This window comes from Electrona antarctica (assembly GCF_951216825.1).
Source record: "Electrona antarctica genome assembly, chromosome: 1".
Lineage (NCBI taxonomy): Eukaryota > Metazoa > Chordata > Actinopteri > Myctophiformes > Myctophidae > Electrona > Electrona antarctica.
In genome coordinates this window covers 3,205,502-3,226,289 of record NC_136806.1, presented here as the reverse complement: position 1 = coordinate 3,226,289, position 20,788 = coordinate 3,205,502, and the positions used below count along the sequence as shown (strand labels likewise).

General features: G+C 47.1%; 1 protein-coding gene across 1 annotated transcript in view; it reads left to right on the top strand.

The window, feature by feature from the left end:
* LOC306927436 (uncharacterized protein) overlaps window positions 1–20,788 on the top strand; it is a gene marked incomplete at its 3' end in the record, with an annotated part of 50,399 nt that overhangs the window by 21,332 nt on the left and 8,279 nt on the right. Inside the window, exons 2-3 of the mRNA XM_079507179.1 lie at window positions 17,836–18,130; window positions 18,658–18,662. Coding sequence (XP_079363305.1) covers window positions 17,836–18,130; window positions 18,658–18,662 — 300 coding nt within the window. The remainder of the gene's footprint in view (window positions 1–17,835; window positions 18,131–18,657; window positions 18,663–20,788) is intronic.

Here is a 20,788-nt window from a genome sequence, read left to right as displayed (position 1 = left end):
TGGCTGCAGCTCACCGCTCCTTGGCTGCAGCTCACCGCTCCTTGGCTGCGTCTCACCTCTCCTTGGCTGCAGCTCACCGCTCCTTGGCTGCGTCTCACCTCTCCTTGGCTGCAGCTCACCGCTCCTTGGCTGCAGCTCACCGCTCCTTGGCTGCGTCTCACCTCTCCTTGGCTGCAGCTCACCGCTCCTTGGCTGCAGCTCACCTCTCCTTGGCTGCGGCTCACCTCTCCTTGGCTGCGTCTCACCGCTCCTTGGCTGCGTCTCACCTCTCCTTGGCTGCAGCTCACCGCTCCTTGGCTGCAGCTCACTGCTCCTTGGCTGCAGCTCACCGCTCCTTGGCTGCGTCTCACCTCTCCTTGGCTGCAGCTCACCGCTCCTTGGCTGCGTCTCACCTCTCCTTGGCTGCAGCTCACCGCTCCTTGGCTGCGTCTCACCTCTCCTTGGCTGCGTCTCACCTCTCTAAGAGATGGGTCAAATGCGGAGAACAAATTTCACTGCGGTAACGTGTGTGACAAATCGTATGACTTTGACTTTTTGACTTGACTTTGTGTTGTGTGGCTCCCATCGGTGTTATTCTGTTATTGACCTCGAATTAATGTTTTATAAGGCTCCGAATATCGTAGTTTATCTCATTATGAGCCACAAAGGCAATAAAGTCCACGTGAGTGTGAACGGAGGATTTCGTATTTTTTGGCTGTTTCTGACATGGATGCTAGCGGCGGCTAACGACCGAAGCGAAATCAAGGTTAAAATATTTTTTTAAACTCTAGATTAAGCCTAATTTATCGTACCTATAACGTCTTTGGTAACCTGTGCATTACAAAATAAAACTTGGCTAAACGTCTGTGGCGTCCAAACTGTTGATCACATGACAGCCGTCTGTCCGGGCGGCTTTGACGGAAGACAATCTCAGGCACGCTTCTGATTGGCCGGATTGTAACAGAACAAGTCTGCCGTTGGTCAGTGGCTGGTCTAAAGAATTAAATGGTTGGTCAATTCATATATGCATTTTTTTTCTTGTCTTCCATTTCAGTAGTTGTGCGCCCCATGCAGACACTAGCTATCTGCTCCAATCATCTGGCTACTGCCAGACTAGATTAACCCATTTCCACCTGAGGACGAGTCTACAAATGACTTTTCTGAAAAACCCTATGCTTTTATGTCAGTGGTTCTCAAACATTTTCATGTCAAGGACCCCCAAAAATATATGTAATTGTCGGCCGACCCCCATCTGAAAATATGTTGTTCCATGAGGGACCCCCGCAGAAGCAAAGATTTGAGTTAAAAACGTTATATATATATAGAATATATATTCAAAGATTTGCGCCACATTTTCACGATATAAAAACATAGCAGATCTACAAGCTTGTAGCGCGGCACTCGGTGCCGCGCTATGAGCTTGTAGATCTGCTATTTTTCAATAGATAAAGCATACCATATAATGCTTAAAACACAGCTGGGTTTCCCGTCCAGAAGGGGTTAAGACGATGCCCTCGAGAGACAGAGATTGAATCAGACGGAACCAGAACAGTCCAATGAGAGTGCATGTCAGCCAGGCCACGCTAACTAAACATCGACGTTGGATCAACGTCACATCAATGCTAAGCAAATAACTGTGGGTCCTCCAACCGTCTATGAACCCAGACTTATCCCAATAGATAAAGGAATGCAGAGAGACAGACGGCGGCATGCAGGCTGATGTAGAAGTACGGACCACATTCTCCTTGGCTTTGACATTTGACTGCGGGTGTATACACAAGACGAGACTTTTCTCTCCGCCTATACCCGACATTCAGTGTGCGATTGAAATTGATTGAAAGTTCAGACAGAATTTAAGCCATTCAGGACTGATGCCTGCAGATTCTATACAAAATGTCTTCTAAATCATGACATGCAGTTTTCTGAAGAAAGAAAACGATGTTTCTATGTCAGTGGTTCTCAAACTATTTCACGTCAAGGAGCCCAAGAATTATATGTATTTGGCCGCCGACCCCCATCTGAAAATATGTTGTTCCAGGGACCCTCCAGAAGCAAAGATCTGAGTTAAAAACGTTCACTGTGAAAGAATATATATTCCTGAAGATTTTTCAAAAAATATCAGATCTACGAGCTCGCAGCTGAGCTTGTATAGATCTGCTATTTTTCAACAGCTATAAAGTTTAAAATACTGGTTAAACGCTAAAGCGCCGCAGACGCGATCCCGTCCTGAATGAGTTAAAACATTTAGGCCTGACCTCGAAATTAAAAAGAAAATCTTCTAAATCCTCCAGTTTTCTGAAATAAATATTTTCACGATTTTTCAAAAATAGCAGATCTACAAGCTCGTAGCGCGCCACTCGGTGGCGCGCTACGAGCTTGTAGATCTGCTATTTTTCAATAGCTAAATTATAACATAATGTTTAAAACACCAAAAGGGGTTCCCGCCCAGAATGGGTTAAACCATGTCACAGTTCTCTGAAGGTCTGTCTGCCTTCTTGAAGTTGAAAGTGCTTCCTGGAGGGCTCCCTCCTTTCCACTCCTCCACACTTCATCTTATTCTTTCATGTGACTCAATAGTTTTCTGTTTAACCCATTTTGACCTGACGTCGAAATGTATACAATGTCTTCTAAATCCTGACAGTTTTCTGTCAGGATTTAGACCTGAGGCCGACATGTCTTCAAAATCTGAACAGTTTTCTGAATAACCCCATGTTTCTATGTCAGCGGTTCTCAACCATTTTCATGTCAAGGACTCCCAGAATTATCTGTATTTGGCCGCCATTGACCCCCATCTGAAAATATGTTGTTCCAGGGACTTCCCCAGAGGCAAAGATTTGAGTTTTAAACGTTCGCTCTGAAAGAATATATATTCAAAGATTTTCACCACATTTTCACGATAAAAAAAAATAGCAGACCTACAAGCTCGTAGCGCGGCACTCGGTGCCGTGCTCTGAGCTTGTAGATCTGCTATTTTTCAATAGCAGCTAAAGTATAACATAATGAATAAAACACCAAAAGGGGTTCCCGCCCAGAATGGGATAATTTGTGTTTTCTAAACAGATGCAGAGGGGTGTATATACCGCACTGGAATGACTGACTATGTCTGCCAGATTCGGGCAAATAATAAAATATTATATTGTAATGAATTATGCATCGGATGTTTTGTTGGAGCCTCCTTCGGGGGCGTGTGGGGGGGGGGGTGCTAGATGAGTGGGTGTTTGTCACACAATGGGAGCTAGAGCGTGGGGGGGGGGGGGGGGGGAGCTAGAGCGTGCCAAAATCACTATGGGATGTTTCTTTTTTGAAAGTCAATTTAGAAATAATTTTGTGTGTTCCCTGGAGATGAAAGGCAGGCACGGCGAATCATCTTGGATTCCAGGTCAGGAGTGTGTGTGTGTGTGTGTGTGTGTGTGTGTGTGTGTGTGTGTGTGTGTGTGTGTGTGTGTGTGTGTGTGTGTGTGTGTGTGTGTGTGTGTGTGTGTGTGTGTGTGTGTGTGTGTGTGTGTGTGTGTGTGTGTGTGTGTGTGTGTGTGTGTGTGTGTGTGTGTGTGTGTGTGTGTGTGTGTGTGTGTGTGTGTGCGCGCGCGCACACGCGCGTGTGTTTATTTTACAATTACATGCCGAGTCCCCGCGGGCCAACTGGGATACCAGTGTTCTCCAAATCAGGCAGGCAGGCAGGCAGGCAGCTCTGAGCTCCTGTCACGTGTCCAGACTCCTGCCTCAGCTGTTTCTACTCTCTCCAGAACTTCACACTTTGCATGCGCACGCACACACACACACATACATACTACACACACACACACACACACACACACACACACACACACACACACACACACACACACACACACAGTGGTGGACAGTAACTATACATACGTTTACTTGTGTACTGTTAAGTTCATGTTTTGATTACTTCTTTCCTCCCCATGATGCACATGACTTTCCTCCCCATTCAGGCACATGACTTTCACTCCACTACATTAATTTGATCTGGTATTTTCACTCTTTTATATGTTTTTTTAGGGGGAAAAAATCACTGATAAATATACTTCGTATTTTGTACTTTTAAAAAATATTGACTTGAGTATATACTTTGTCCACTGGGAGGAGATCCCGGGGCAGACCAAGGATCAGATGGAGGGATTTCATCAACTCACTGGCCTTGGAAGGTCTCGGGATCCCCCAGGAGGAAGTCACTAATGTTGCAAACATCAGAACACTGATGGAGCAACACATGCCATAAACTGTAGTCCGTCATATAGTCAGTCCAGTCATCTCAGTCTATTAATAAAAGCATCTATGATGCACCGTTAACAGTTCCCCGCTATTTAATCCATGTGTCGGTGCTGCGTAATACGCTGTTTAATGTGTTTAATTCGCGGACCTGGAGACGAGGCCGTCGCGTTATGATGACGAAACCGGAAATCAAGCCATGCTCTGGGCTGCTATATAGGCTTCTGGGAAAATGAGTTCAATGCAAATGAACAGACGGTTTGTTTGGACTACAACATGCTGTGGAGGCTGTTGCTGTTTCGCATTATAATGGTGGCATGTTTTTCTCTTCAACAACAAACCATGGGACTATTTTCCGCCGGATTTTCGCCGATCAAAGTTGCAAATACTTTGGTGCGTACTGTATGCTCCAAAGGTAATAGATCAATCCTGGCAGCCTAGATAGGATGGATAGATTAAAAGTAACTAGAACAGTGCCCGTTGGGGGGGGATCAGGTGTGATCAGTTGGCAAAGAATGTGTGTGCGTGCGTGCGTGCGGTATGTATGACATACAGTAGTACAGTGTCATAGTACAAAAAATAAATGTCATGTCCTCAAGAAAACCTGGAGACTTGACAGTCAGTAATTGGGTCTTATGATCAAAATAAGAACATTATGGTGTGTAAAAAAAAGAAAATCTAAAAAATTTCCACGGACATGAACCAAGTCTTTGCCATGGATACATTTGTCTGTGCACTACGGACACATTGTGTCTGTGCACTACGGACTCATTGACACATTGCTGTTGTGATTTGCTGGGCACGCTCCCAAATCGATTGGCTGACCACTCCCCCTCCTCCGGCCCCCTCGGCTCCTTCTGAGCCGATAGGCCGGAGCGTTGCGCGGCCACTCATCTCCAGCCTGCGTGTTGATTGGCTGCAGGGCGCGCTGCATGTTCCCGCGTCCGTCCCTCATGGTGCCCTTTTGAAGTCACCGCGCCCCAAGATGAAGGGCTTCTGGTTTTCCACAGCCTTGCCGGCGGGGAGGAGATGGGGGGGGGGATAACCTCCAGGCCGATCTCTCGCCGTCTTTGATGCCCCCCCCCCCACCACCCCCCCGCTGTGTCGGCGGGGGAATTGAACCTTTTATCGCCTCATTTCTATACTTCACGGTCGGATGGTGTTGGTCACGTGTTGAAAAACAGCCCATCTAAAGCTTACACCTTGTAGATCTTGCTATTCTCGGCTTAAGCCAATCGATGGCCTCATTGTGAGCTTGTAGATGTGCTATGCAGCCAATCGCTGTTCTCAGTGGTGTGCCGCCGCGCTGGATAGCACGGCTACCGCTAGGGCTTCTGGGATTGCCATTACCGCCGTTTGAGTCAACATCCAACATTACATTTCACTGTGTTACTGTAAACTCTGTTCCATTATAGCAGCGTCACACACACACACACACACACACACACACACACACACACACACACACACACACACACACACACACACACACACTCATATGTGGTGGAAAATATTCATTAGTCTAATGCTGATGTTGTAAAAAAAAAACGAGAAAAAAAAAAACATCCCAGCCTGCACATTTTTCTTCCTGATGTGTATTCTTGATTTACTGTGCGGCAGAAATGTGAAATAGAGTATACGGGCGGGGGGAGGGGGAGGGAGGGGGGGGGGGGGGGGGGTAAGTTATTTACGTGATTTAGAGGTTGGCACAGAGTGCCTTTTTTCCGTTGCTTTATGATTTATGGTTATTGCAAAAATGTGAAATTGAGTATATGAGTATAAGCATATTACCGTATGATAATGTAAGTAATTGAAGAGATTTAACCCATTCTGGGCGGGAACCCCTTTTGGTGTTAGCATTATGTTATGCTTTAGCTATTGAAAAATAGCAGATCTACGAGCTTGTAGTTCTGCTATTTTTGAAAAATCGAAGAACGACTGACATAGAAACATAGCTTTTTCAGAAAACTGTCAGGATGTAGAAGACATTTTTAGAATCTGATCTCAGGTTTTCAAAAATAGCAGATCTACAAGCTCATAGCGCGCCACTCGGTGGCGCGCTACGAGCTTGTAGGTCTGTTATTTTTGAAAGATCGAAGAACCACTGACATAGAAACATAGCTTTTTCAGAAAACTGTCAGGATGTAGAAGACATTTTTAGAATCTGATCTCAGGTCAGAAGGGGTTAAAGGTCCGTGGAGGCCTGGGCTGTCGCATACTGTACACAGCATACTGTACACACAGCAACGCGACAGACGGGCAAAGAAAGACTGAAATGGCAGCTTATATCTGACTCACATCACTCTCACTGGAGAGAGAGGTGATGTCTGGGTAAATTCAGCTTTTGTGGCCAGTTGGTTTAATATTGTTTGGGCCGTTGATGTATTGGACGCTATATCAGAGAGTTATGAAAACGTGGGAGTTTATGAGATGTCATATTAGTCAAATGAAAGGGATGTGAAATATGGCTAGTGTATATTATGACTATAGCCGTGTGACCGCATCCTAACCCATGAAGACCTGGAGCGCATCTGTGGCGCCTTAGCTTTTAACCACTTTAACCATTATTTTAAACATTAGCTGTTGACAAATAGCAGATCTACAAGCTTTAAGCGTAGATTTTAGAAAAATCTTTGAATATAAATGGTAAATGGTGCATTTATATAGCACCTTTATCCAAGGCGCTTTACATAGATTGTGCATTACATTCACCCATTCATTCATTCACACCGATGGCGGTGGAAACCATGCAAGGCACCAACCAGCACATCAGGAGCAATTAGGGGTTCAGTGTCTTGCTCAAGGACACTTCGACAGTAACTCTGGGGGAGCCCGGGTTCGAACTGGCAACCTTACGGTTACCATCCGGCCACTCTACCCCTGAGGCACCGCCGCCCATATTTGTGACCAGGTCTAGCAAAATGGTCCTCATCTCGCCTATTTTTTTTTTGTGTGATTTTCGTTTTTTTTTTCATATTAACACAGCTTGAATGTTGAAGAAAGTTTTTATTCCAACAGATTATTGATTTGGGCAAATTAAATGTATACATTTATAAGTCAAAGTAGGCTAGCCAGCTCTAGGTGTTGAAATGTTGTGAACATTCAAAGGGGATTTTCTCAGCTTTGGGTAAAACGGCACAATCATTTTAAAATGGTCATATCTCCTTCAAATATTTTCCAATTCCATTGAATGATACATCATATGAAAGCTTACATTCTATACTTTAATAATCTGTAAAAAACTGAAAAATTACTCTGGTCGAGATGAGGCCCTATTTGCCAGACCCGTCACATATTTGGCGGCCAATTACATATAATGTCTGGGGTCCTTGACGTGAAATAGTTTTCTACTTATTTAGAATGTTTTTTCGAAAAAAAATGATTTAGAACAGGGCTAGGCAACATTGGCAATGGAGAGGGCCACTATATTTCCACACTCACTCCAGAGGGGCCACATTAACATATTACAATACTAGTGTCGTATAGCAAAAATAGCCGATCTACAAGATCAAAACGCGTCGCAGTAGTTCAGCTATTTATCTTGTAGATCAGCATGTGGTCCCCGGGCCGCCAGTTGCCCAGGCATGTATGATTTAGAAGACATTTGTAGATTCGTCCTCAGGTCGAAATGGGTTAATGAGCTAATATTGCTGTATAGGGTCTATATTATTTACGCCACCCTTTGCTTTTGGCATCAGTTCAATAACGGTTGCCTGAACCTACATTAAAATAGAGGTCCATTTTTCTACTCTCTCTAGTCTTTATGGTGCTCGGGGCCAGATAAGGTCGAGGTTGGGGGTCAATCTTAAACGGACGTGGTCTCATTGGGTGGGTGGGGTGCACTGGGTGGGGGGGGGGGGGGGGGGGGGGGGGGCTGGTGGGGGGGCGTTCCTGCTGTGGCAGTGAGCTTAGCTTTCATCATAGCTGCCATACCGCTCGCTCGTTGTGCTAATGATGGCCAGGCGTCATTTAGAGAGGCTCGTTAGGTCCCCTCGTTAACGCCGCGGGGCCGTTAAGACTTTTGGGTCATTAATGGCCCCTTCATTAACTCATTAAGACCGGGAACGCATCTGCGTCATACCTTATACTGTAGCTTTTAACCACTTTTAACCATTCTTTTACTGGAAAATCGTGAAAATGTTATAGTAAATCTTTTAATATATTCTTTCACAGCAAACATTTTTAACTCGTATCTGGGAACAACATATTTTCAGATGGGGGTCAGCGGTCAAATATATATAATTTTGGGGCTCCTTGACATGAAATAGTTTGAGAACCACTGACATTTTTCCCCCTAGAAAACTGTTCAATCTGGTCTCAGGTCTCAATGGGTTAAGAACTTCAGAGTGTGGAACCCAACCCGGCTCCCCTGGTGTCCCCTGACCACCCGTGTGTTTGGCCAATCACCATCTGACCACCCGTGTGTTTGGCCAATCACCATCTAATACGGTGCATGATGGTATACTAAGCGCTGACTGGAACAGTACCGGCCGGGTCAAAATGAAAGATGGGAATATTTGCCTTGAAGTGGAGCGTAGGTACGCCGAGCCACCGCGACACGGACAGGACAGCCTTGTTGTACCAACATGCCATAACGCCTGGCTGTGCTGCCGTGCCTGCATGTGACATTAACCTATTTTGACCTGAGATCAGATTCTAAAAATGTCTTCTACATCCTGACAGTTTTCTGAAAAAGCTATGTTTCTACACGTATGTCAGTCGTTCTTCGATTTTTCAAAAATAGCAGACCTACAAGCTCATAGCGCGCCACCGAGTGGCGCGCTATAAGCTTGTAGGTCTGCTATTTTTCAATAGCAAAAGCATAACATAATGCTAACACGGTAACACCAAATGGGGTTCCCGCCCAAAATGGCTTAAGATTGGGCTTTGTTCTTAAATAGCGTCTCTGTGCCACGGTCTGCTAACATGTTATGACACAAAGGCTTCGTGACCTTAATGCCTGCATTGGTTACTTCAACAACTCTCCAACGCTAATGTCAACGCCACTTCATTTTGTCATTAGCGCGGCCGGGGCCAAAGCAATTTTCAGGCACAGCTCATTAAAGGAGGTGTCAAAACCCTTCGGTCACATACAGTGTATGTGCTGTAGTGTGTTGCATAACAGAGTCAGCAGTAGTTATAGTGACTCTGACTCCACTCTATTTACACACTGACTCCTGGGTGTTTTATGCTTACACTTTGCATTGGGAATCAGTATCAGTCAGTCACTTAAATAATGACATCTTCGGAGGAAGTAAGTGTTATAATTTAGTTTTCAGACTTTCCAACTCTATAGGCATGCATGCAGTGTGGACTTCCTTTTTTTTGCCATAAACAACCTTGTCAACATCCATGATTATCGTCTACTCCCCCGGGGAGCTCTAGGGCTATAGGCTGCATCCAGGCTAGATTATGGTCTACCCCCCCGGGGAGCTCTAGGGCTATAGGCTGCATCCAGGCTAGATTATTTCCCCCTGAAAAATGGCTATCATGCAATGTAATGAATATTTTCGATTGGACGTATCCGCTCTCATTTCATTTAGCAAAATGTGCTTAGCTGTTGCCATGCAACAATGCCTCCCCAAGCACCCCCCCCCCCACCCCACCCCCCCCACCCCCCCATATCCCATTCCCCGCGGCACTATGCCTTTTCTTTCTCTTTAACCCATTTAGGCCTGACGTCGACATTTAAAACATGTCTTTTTAAAATGTATTTTTTTCTGAAAAACCTCATGTTTCTGTATCAGTGGTTCTCAATATTTCATGTCAAGGACCCCAACAATTATATGTAATTGGCCGCCGACCCCCATCTAAAAAAAAATTGTTCCAGGGAACCATATAGCAGAAGCAAAGATTTGAGTTAAAGACTGAAACTCTGAAAGAATATATATTCAAAGATTTGAGGCACATTTTCATGATTTTTCAAAAATAGCAGACCTACAAGTTTGTAGATCTGCTATTTTCCAATAGCTAAAGTATAACATAAACACCAAAAGGGGTTCCCGCCCAAAATGGGTTAAAGTCACAATGTCACACTTTCTTAGGGTGGCGGGCGGATCACTTAGAGGTTTATTTTATTTCTTCTCTGGGTCGTGATGACGGTGTTGCTGTTCGGACCACGCAGCGCGGCACAGCGCAGCGCGGCGGGGCGCGGCGGGGCGCGGCGGGGGAAGGAGATTGAATGGGGGACGTGCCAGACGCGTCCCGCTGGCAGTTTGCTCTCGTCGACGACTAGAGGACATGAGCGAGGACGGGATGAGGGGGTTGGGGGGGTGATGGAGGGGACGGGGAGGGGTTGCTATTACCTCTCCCTGCATGAGAGGATATGGCTAGCCACTCCGCCGCTATAGCCGCCCTGCCGTCCTGCCAGGACTGTGATCCAATAAGCTCAGCGCGGTCGATATAAGGCCACGTCCACCGGTGTAAAGTATACCTAAGTACATTTACTGTTCCTGTTCTGTTCTTTGACTATATATAGAAGTGTCTATTTGTACGTCTCTAAATGTTTTGATGAATTGAACAAGGTGGACCCTCTTGTAAACAAGTGTAATGCTTGCTTAATTGGGTCGTCCACTCACAGTTAACAGTCTTTGTATTGAGTTTGTGCTTGAAATGTACTGTAATTCTGCAAACTGTTAATAAATATTTCAATCAATCAATCACAACTGTACTTAAGTACAATGTTGCGGTATTTGTACTTTCCAATTTCCATATACTTTTACGTCTACATCTTGGAGAGACAAATATTGTACTTTTACTCCACTACATTTATTTGAAAGCTTTATAGTTTCGATTTTGATTATTATTACAAAACATACATTACACACTTCGGCCCTATATACATTTTGGACATTTTGAAAATAGCCGATATACAAGCTCACAATGCGACACGTTGTGAGCTTGTAGATCTGCTGTTTTCAAAAGTTTATAATACATATTTGAAACCTTGTGAAATGGGACATTCTGCATAACGAGTACTTTCTACTTTTGGTACTTTAACATATTGATAACGATACTTTTGTACTTTTACTCAAGTACATTTAGAATGCCGGGCTTTTTACTCGTAACAAAGTATTTATACACAATATGGATACTTTTACTTAACCCATTTAGACCTGACGTCGAAAAAAACAGTCTTCTAAATCCTGACAGTTTTCTGAAATACCCATGTTTCTATATCAGTGGTGCTCAATATTTCTGTCACGATATGTAAAAACTGGCAGACCCAAAAGCAGAACACAACAAAGTCAAAGTCCAAGGGTGTTTATTGAAACAACACAGGAGGGAAAGAGGAGCTTGTAGATCCTCTATATTCGGTGTGGTCGAGCAGGCTGAGGCTGGTGGCAGGCAAGGCAAAGAGCTGGTCAGAATGTCACTGAGAAAAAAGAAGAGCAAGGATCAAAAATCACGATAGGCAAAAAATCAAGGTTCCCGAAAAATACTAACACTAATGATTCACAAGGAAATATACTACAGAGGTAGACTAGAAGCGTTTACCACGCACTGAGGTTGTGAAACGATCTGGCATCGGCGCGGGGAGAAGACCAAACATTTATAGACTGGATGATTAGCTGATGCCAGGCAGGTGAGGGAGATTAGGGAACTGGAACCAGGTGTGCCAAGCTGGGAGCTGGAGCCAAGCCTACGCCCAAAACACACGCCCACTCACAAAGACACCCACACACACACATAGACAAACACAGACACTGACAGACTGTGACAGTGCCCTCCCCCTAAGGAACGCCTCCAGGCGATCCACCAGGCTTGCCCGGGTGACTGCGGTGAAAAGCAGAGATGAGGGAAGGGTCCAGGATGAAGCGGCGAGGCACCCAGCATCGCTCCTCAGGACCATACCCCTCCCAGTCCACCAGGTACTGCCAGCCTCTCCCTCGACGGCGCGCATCCAGCAGCCGCCGGACCGTGTAGGCTGGGTGGTCATCAATGACACGGGGGGGTGGGGGGGGGACATCAGGAGGAGACAGCGGGCTGGTCGACACTGGCTTCAACTGGGAGACGTGGAAGGTGGGATGGACCCTCCAGCGAGGAGGCAACTTTAGCTTAACCACATTTGGATTGATGATGGAGATTATTTCATACGGGCCAACATACCGGGGCGAAAGCTTTTTGGAGTCCACCTTCAGGGGGAGGTCTTTAGAGGAAAGCCACACCCGCTGACCCGGCTGGTACACGGGGGCTGGGGTCCGGCGTCGGTCAGCGTACCGTCGATTCCGCTCCACAGAGCTGAGAAGGGCTGCGCGAGCATCTTTCCACACCTTGCGACAGTGCCGCATATGAGCTTGGACAGAGGGTACGGAGATGTCATCCTCCTCAGCCGGAAACAAAGGTGGTTGGTAACCTAAAGACGCCTCAAAAGGCGACATCCCCGTGGCCGCACAGGACAAGGAGTTGTGGGCGTACTCAACCCATACAAGGTGGGAGCTCCAGGAGGAGGGGTTCTTGGCTGCGACACAACGAAGTGCTGCTTCCAGGTCTTGGTTAGCTCGTTCTGTTTGTCCATTCGACTGAGGATGATAACCAGACGTCAAACTGACAGAAGCCCCAAGGGCACGACAAAAGGCTTTCCACACCTGCGATGTGAACTGGGGTCCTCTGTCGGAAACGAGATCCACTGGGATGCCATGGAGACGGAAAACATGTTGCACTAGGAGGTCAGCCGTCTCCAAGGCTGTGGGTAACTTGGGGAGAGCCACAAAATGTACGGACTTAGAGAATCTGTCCACTATGGTAAGGATAACAGATTTCCCTTGGGACGGAGGGAGCCCGGTTACAAAGTCCAAAGCAACATGGGACCAGGGCCGACTGGGCACAGGCAGGGGATGAAGTAAACCAGCAGGTGGCTGATTGGAGGATTTTCCACATCGTAATTGCGCTCGGCAGGACTAAGACGACAGGAAAAGAATGCACACGGGTGGAGCTTCTGGTCTTTGGCAGATCGTTGGGAAAGAACGGCCCCCACCCCAGACTCAGAGGCATCAACTTCCACGACGAACTGGCGTGTGGGGTCAGGGTGGATAAGGACAGGGGCAGTGGTAAACCGCCTCTTTAGTTCCTTGAAAGCTGCATCAGCCTCATTGGTCCAGGCGAAAGGGATGGCCGGGGAGGTCAGTCTGGTGAGGGGTTCGGCCACACGACTGTAGTCCCTGATGAAACGTCTATAGAAGTTGGCAAACCCCAGGAAACTCTGGAGACGCTTGACAGAGGTAGGTTGAGGCCAGTCCACCACCGCCCGCACCTTTTCGGGGTCTGCCTTCACCTGACCATTCTCCACGATGAACCCCAGGAATCTTGTAGACTGAACATGGAACTCACATTTCTCTGCTTTTATGTAGAGCTTGTTCTCTAGAAGACGCTGGAGCACCTCTCTGACATGACCCACATGTTCTTCCAGGTTCCGGGAGAAGATCAGGATGTCATCCAAGTACACAAAGACAGAGCGGTTAAGCAGGTCACGGAGGACATCGTTCGCAAGGGCTTGAAACACTCCTGGGGCATTCGTTAAACCGAAAGGCATGACCAAGTACTCAAAGTGACCGAGGGGTGTCTTAAAAGCAGTCTTCCATTCATCCCCAGATCGGATCCTAATTAAGTGGTAAGCATTACGGAGGTCCAATTTGGAAAAAATGGTCGCTCCTTGTAGGGGCTCAAAAGCAGAGGCAAGCAGAGGTAAGGGGTATTTGTTTTGAATGGTGATATTATTAAGACCTCTGTAATCAATACAGGGGCGTAAAGAACCATCCTTTTTGCCCACGAAGAAGAAGCCTGCACCCACTGGGGAAGACGAGGGCCGAATGATGCCTGCCGCCAACGAGTCGTGGATGTACTTCTCCATTGCCTCCCTCTCTGGACGAGACAGGTTGTATAACCGGCTGGATGGCAGGGGAGCTCCAGAAAGCAGGTCAATAGCACAGTCATAGGGGCGGTGCGGAGGGAGGGATAGAGCAAGTTGCTTACTGAAGGCCTCTCTTAAGTCACGGTAAACTGGAGGTACATTGGACAGGTCTGGGGGCTCAGAGACAACTGGGGACATGGCACCCTCAGCAGGAGAGCGGGCGGACCGCAGGCAGGTGGAAAGGCAGTAAGGGCTCCAGCTCACTACTTTGGCCACAGCCCAGTCAATATGAGGATTGTGCAACCCCAGCCAGGGCTGACCAAGGACTATGGGAGCATGCGGGGAGGAGATTATGTGGAACTGGATCTGTTCGTGATGATTGCCTGAGACCAGGAGATGTACAGGTTCGGATCGATGAGTAACTCGAGCGAGGAGTCGACCAGTCAGAGCATTGGCTTGCAGAGGTGTAGGAAGAGGCTCAGTGGTTATGCCCATTTGGGAAGCAACGCCCGCATCCAGGAAGTTCTCATCCGACCCCGAATCCACCAGCGCGAACAGAGACAAGGACTGAGATTGCCAACGAAGGGTGGCAGCGAACTGCATACGGCACAAAGATTTAGGGGAAGAGACAGTCTGGCTCACCAGAACCCCCACTGTTACTGGAGAGCCTACTCTTTTGGTCGCAAGCGACAGGAAGCAAGGACATGGCCAGGTTGGCCACAGTAGAAGCACACCCCCGTCTGCCTCCGGCGAGTACGCTCTTCAGGGGTAAGGTGGGCTCGACCCACCTGCATGGGCTCCCCGTCTGGAAGACTGGAGGTCAAGGCTTGGGACACGGGGAGTCTGAACTCCGCTGGTGAGTCTCTACTGTTCCCCCCGGCAGTGGGAAACCATGACCCAGGAGGGACGGGTTCGGATTGCCACTGGGACATCTGGTCAGAGATGTTGATGGCTGTTGTAATGGCATCATCTATAGAGAGTTGCTCATTTCTAAGTGCAATTTCCCTCCCAATCGCCCGGTTGAGCCCGTTTTGGAAAGCTGTGAGCAGGGCCTGGTCGTTCCACCCCGATTCCACAGCTAGGGACCGGAATTCACAGGCAAATTCTCTTACTGAGCGCCTGCCCTGGCGAAGTCTCAGAAGCTGTTGAGCTGCCTGCTGTCCTCGTATGGGGTGGTCGTAGACTCGCTTCAGTTCAGTGACAAGAGCGGAAAAGGATTGGGCCGCAGGAGAACCCCGCTCACGGAGGGCATTGAAATAACTGAGAGGGGGCCCCTCAAGCAGATTAGCAACATAGGCTATCCTAGCCGCTTCACGGCCATAGCGAGATGGCTGGGCGTCGAAGCTCAGCTGAACTTGAGTTAAGAACTCCCGACAGGTGTTGGGGTTGCCAGAATACTTAGCAGGCGGGGGGATGTGTGGCTCTGCAGAAGGAACAGCAGGAGGTTCATGTGCAGGTGCCTCAGGAAGTTGAGCTGGTGGTTCAATGTTGAGTGTAGAAAGCTGATGGGAAACTACTGTCATCTGGTCAAGAAGTTTCTGAAGCAGTACCTCATGGTTGCCCAAGCGCTGTCCCTGATTAGTAATGGCCTCCTTCACCCTGTCAAGTTCTGCTGGGTCCATTCTGGCCAGATCGTTCTGTCACGATATGTAAAAACTGGCAGACCCAAAAGCAGAACACAACAAAGTCAAAGTCCAAGGGTGTTTATTGAAACAACACAGGAGGGAAAGAGGAGCTTGTAGATCCTCTATATTCGGTGTGGTCGAGCAGGCTGAGGCTGGTGGCAGGCAAGGCAAAGAGCTGGTCAGAATGTCACTGAGAAAAAAGAAGAGCAAGGATCAAAAATCACGATAGGCAAAAAATCAAGGTTCCCGAAAAATACTAACACTAATGATTCACAAGGAAATATACTACAGAGGTAGACTAGAAGCGTTTACCACGCACTGAGGTTGTGAAACGATCTGGCATCGGCGCGGGGAGAAGACCAAACATTTATAGACTGGATGATTAGCTGATGCCAGGCAGGTGAGGGAGATTAGGGAACTGGAACCAGGTGTGCCAAGCTGGGAGCTGGAGCCAAGCCTACGCCCAAAACACACGCCCACTCACAAAGACACCCACACACACACATAGACAAACACAGACACTGACAGACTGTGACAATTTCATGTCAAGGACCCCAACCATTATATGTAATTGGCCACCGACCCCCGTCTGAAAATATGTTGTTCCAGGGACCCCCCAGAAGCAAAGATTTGAGTTAAAAACATTGGCTCTGAAAGAATATAAATTCAAAGATTTGCTCCACATTTGCAAAATAGCAGACCTACAACGAGTGCCGCGCTACAAGCTTCTAGATCTGCTATTTTTCAATGGCTAAAGTATAACATAATGCTTAAAACACCAAAAGGGGTTCCCGGACTTCCCGCCCAAAATGGGTTAAGTAAAAAAACGTGAGTACTTTTTCTCCCACCGCGGTCGATAGAGGCCACTACGTCCCGCTGAAGCCACCACGCGTACCGTACACACCACCTCAACGCCACCCCCCCCCCCCCCGCAGCCCTCCTCGCATGCTTCCTATTAGTTAGGGAATAATTGATTAGCCCATTGTTCATTATGGTCTGCTTTCATTAGATTGCTGGGGCACCACTTTGCACGGTGGAGCGAGCTGCTCCCACACAGTCTCGGTTGATGTAGTAGGGACACACAGTGTGTGTGTGTGTGTGTGTGTGTGTTGGAGTGTAGTTATAGCTTCCAGAGTGCACACGGGGAGCTTGTGTTTGGGATATCACTGAGATTAAGGGGGGGGGGATAATAGTTCAGCTGCTATAGTACCCTGTATGACTCGGGTGGTAGAAGACACAGACGAGAACTAAGGATGAGAGGAATATATGATACGTCGTATAGCTTGCAGAGTTGGTTCAGTCAGATATGATACGTCGTATAGCTTGCAGAGTTGGTTCAGTCAGATATGCTCGGCTGCATTCATGACTTTGGGGCGGGCATGTTTAAATGGACAGGTATCAGTCGAAAGGGAGACATCGAAGAGGAACGATGGATGGGGAAGGATCAACATGGAATGCCAGAACAGGTCAGCTCCATATATGGAGATCTAAGGGTTTGAGGTCAGATGTAGAGTTGCTGGCCAATATTGATCTACATTATTATCTCTATATATGGGCTTAATATTGATGACATCAGGGTACCCCATCCCTGATGATGTCACGTGATGTCACGTGCTCCGCCCCTGATGATGTCACGTGATGTCACGTGCTCCATCCCTGATGATGTCACGTGATGTCACGTGATGTCACGTGCTCCATCCCTGATGATGTCACGTGATGTCACGTGCTCTCTCACCCCAACCAACCAACACACTGACGGGAAATGCACGATTCCATAGTTAACTGTGACCTTTGGTCGCAATAATACTATTTGTTCATTCTATTGGTGAGCCTTCGAACTGAAATACAATAATACTATTTGTTCATTCTATTGGTGAGCCTTCGAACTGAAATACAGAAAGCATGAAGACACACACAGTACTTGGCCCCATTTCATGGCTGTTCCTGTTGAAATTCATTGCATCCTTGAAGCAATAGATGTGGATCATTGTTATGTCTTCACTTGTTTGTTTAAAAAACAACACACTATTTTCTCTCCTCTCCTCTCCTCTCCTCTCCTCTCCTCTCCTCTCCTCTCCTCTCCTCTCCTCTCCTCTCCTCTCCTCTCCTCTCCTCTCCTCTCCTCTCCTCTCCTCTCCTCTCCCACAGCTCCACACGGACATGGACAGGAATGATGGACGCACCAAGTACGTGCTGCGCGGCGAGGGGGCGGGCTCCGTGTTCGTGATTGACGAGAAGACGGGCAACATCCACGTGACGAAGCCGCTGGACCGCGAGGAGAAGGACGAGTACCGCCTGGTCGCCACGGCCACGGACCGGCAGACGGAGCGCCCCCTGGAGCCCTCGTCGCAGTTCATCATCCGCGTGCAGGACATCAACGACAACCCGCCGCTGTTCGACGACGGGCCCTACACCGCCACCGTGCCAGAGATGGCCAACATAGGTACTGCATGAAAGAGGGGTTTCTTGTCGATGTAAAAAAAATTCACATCATACATCTTCATGATGTAATAAAACAAAAAGAAGAGACAAAATAGCCGACTTGCTCGTCCACATATGATGTCAATTCTCCATTCATTGTCAATGGAATTGAATGAATGAATGAATAAATTAATGCCTTTATTGCAGACTCATAGAAAAACATGTGTTAGGAGAAGAATGCACCCTAGAAGAGAAAAGGGCTTAAGTTAAGTTAGGACAAGAATCTATAGCTGAATATAGGAGGGGGCTGGCGCCCCTCAAAAACATTGGTGCACCCCAGACACCCGATAGGGTGTAAGCACAGGGGGCCAGCACAGGGGTGTAAGCACAGGGGGCCAGCACAGGGGTGTAAGCACAGGGGCCAGTTAGATGTGCCACGCAGAATACGGCAGATCACCATGTTTTCACTTCCTGGTTACTCCCCCGCAGACCTCCATTGTAAGAAACGGCTTGTGTTGGCAGTAGCTCACGCTGTTTATATTTTGGCAGAAATGGTAATATGTCGGCAGCGATGCGATAAAATAATCACATCCAAACCTCAGATAGAGCATGGGCAAAGAAACGGAAACGCTTTGCCGACGCTGTGAGTTGAAGCCACGTACTTTTCCACTTTGGGAACCACTGATTTATACAGCCATCTGGTTAGGATGCCTCTCGGGCGTCTCTCTAGGGAGGTCCTCGACGCACATCCCACTGGGAGGAGACCCCCGGGGCAGACCAAGGCGCAGATGGAGGGATTACATCGACTCACTGGCCTTGGAACGTCTCGGGATCCCCCAGGAGGAAGTCACTAATGTTGCTCTGGAGAGGGAAGTCTGGAGGAGCTGTTGCCCCCGCGACCCGACTACGGATAAGCGGTTGAAGATGGATGGATGGATGGATGATCTATACAGTCCATAATGGCATGCTCCACCGACTCCTCGTCCTGGCAGTGTTCACACACACACCTGTTAGTCCGGCAGCCGACAGGCTGTGGGAAATTTGGTATATAGTCTTTTTTATTGGCCTAAAATATTGTCTATATACATACATTAATGAATCCACTTGCTGACCGGCTGTTAGTATTGGGCAATTTATTTTTGAGTGGTGCAACCACTCCAAGGAACAGCAATGTCCGTGTTAACCTACCTATGTGTTCATGTGTCCGTTCACCTACCTATATGACTATGAGCACCAGTACCAATGAGTACCAAAAGTGGCGCTGTTGTGCCAGAAACAGAGAGAGAGAGATAGTGCTGCACTGTTGCCTGCTAATGAGAGAGAGAGAGAGATAGAGAGGGGGGGGGGGGGGGGGGGGGGGTTGCACCACTCAGTTCACACGGGTGTGATTTTTTCATTAACATCCTATGGCAGGCACTTTCCTTATGCTTTAAGTAGCATGTGACATGATTTCATGATTCTGAATCCATTCCAAGCATTGTAGTGTACAAACGTATAGGCTGAAGCTATATTAGCTTAGTATGCCTTTACCTATATATAAAACAAACTGGAATCCACACGTCTTTAGACGGTAAGTAACAAATTCACTGACAAACTGAACGTTTTTCTCTTCTTTTTGGTGTAGAATCCAACACATCTCATAGCTTGATGTTAAGTGTCATAATCTTAGTCATGTTTCAGCTAAGTGTTGGAGTCTGATTCAGAGCATGACTACAAAGTGCCCGTGGCCATCAATTTGTAGGATGTAAATGTGCTCTCATCTGCACTTAAATCCCTCTCTGCCTCTCCACACATTTGCACTACTTTTAAGGGCACCTTTTTCGCTGCTAAGATGCTTAGAAAATTGCTTTTAACCTATTTAGACCTGAGGCCGATTCCAAAAAATATGTCTTCTAAATCAGTTCGGATCAGCTTTCTGAAAAAAAACGCATGATTCTATACGAGTGGTGCTCAAATCCTTTTCATGTCAAAATGATGTATATTTGGCCACAGACCCACATCTGAAAATCTTTCCTGCCAGGCAGAGACCCCCAGAAGCAAAGATTTGCAAACATTTCCCACGTTTAAAGACATTTTGGGTGGGAACCCCTTTTGGCGTTAGCATTATGTTATGCTTTAGCTATTGAAAAATAGCAGATCTACAAGCTCATAGCGCGCCACCGAGTGGCGCGCTACGAGCTTGTAGGTCTGCTATTTTAGAAAAATCGAAGAACCACTGACATAGAAACATAGATTTTTCAGAAAACTGTCAGGATGTAGAAGACATTTTTAGAATCTGAAAGACATTCTTTCAGATACAAGCTCGTAGCGCTGCGTGAAGCTCTCGATGAGATGTTTGAATAGCCCAAGTATAATATAATGGTTAAAGTGGTTAACATCTCAAATGACACAGGTGCTTCCCCAGGTCTTAATGGGTTAAGGGGGGCAAATGCGGTCTGAAGTGACAGGTGATGCGGGTTACTTTAAATATTTCACTCCCCTAAATGGGGTAGTTACTTTGCAGGAAGCTCTCTCAGATAAAAAGGTCTGCAGGGTCCTACAACCTGTCTCTCATTATTATTTAGGTTTTTTTGTCCTATATTCCATTGTTTCATTCTTCTTCTTTTTTTTAATGTTCTGTTTATTAATTTTTTGTTTTTTACAAATACAGAAGTAAATTGAGAAATACAAACAGAGTAAC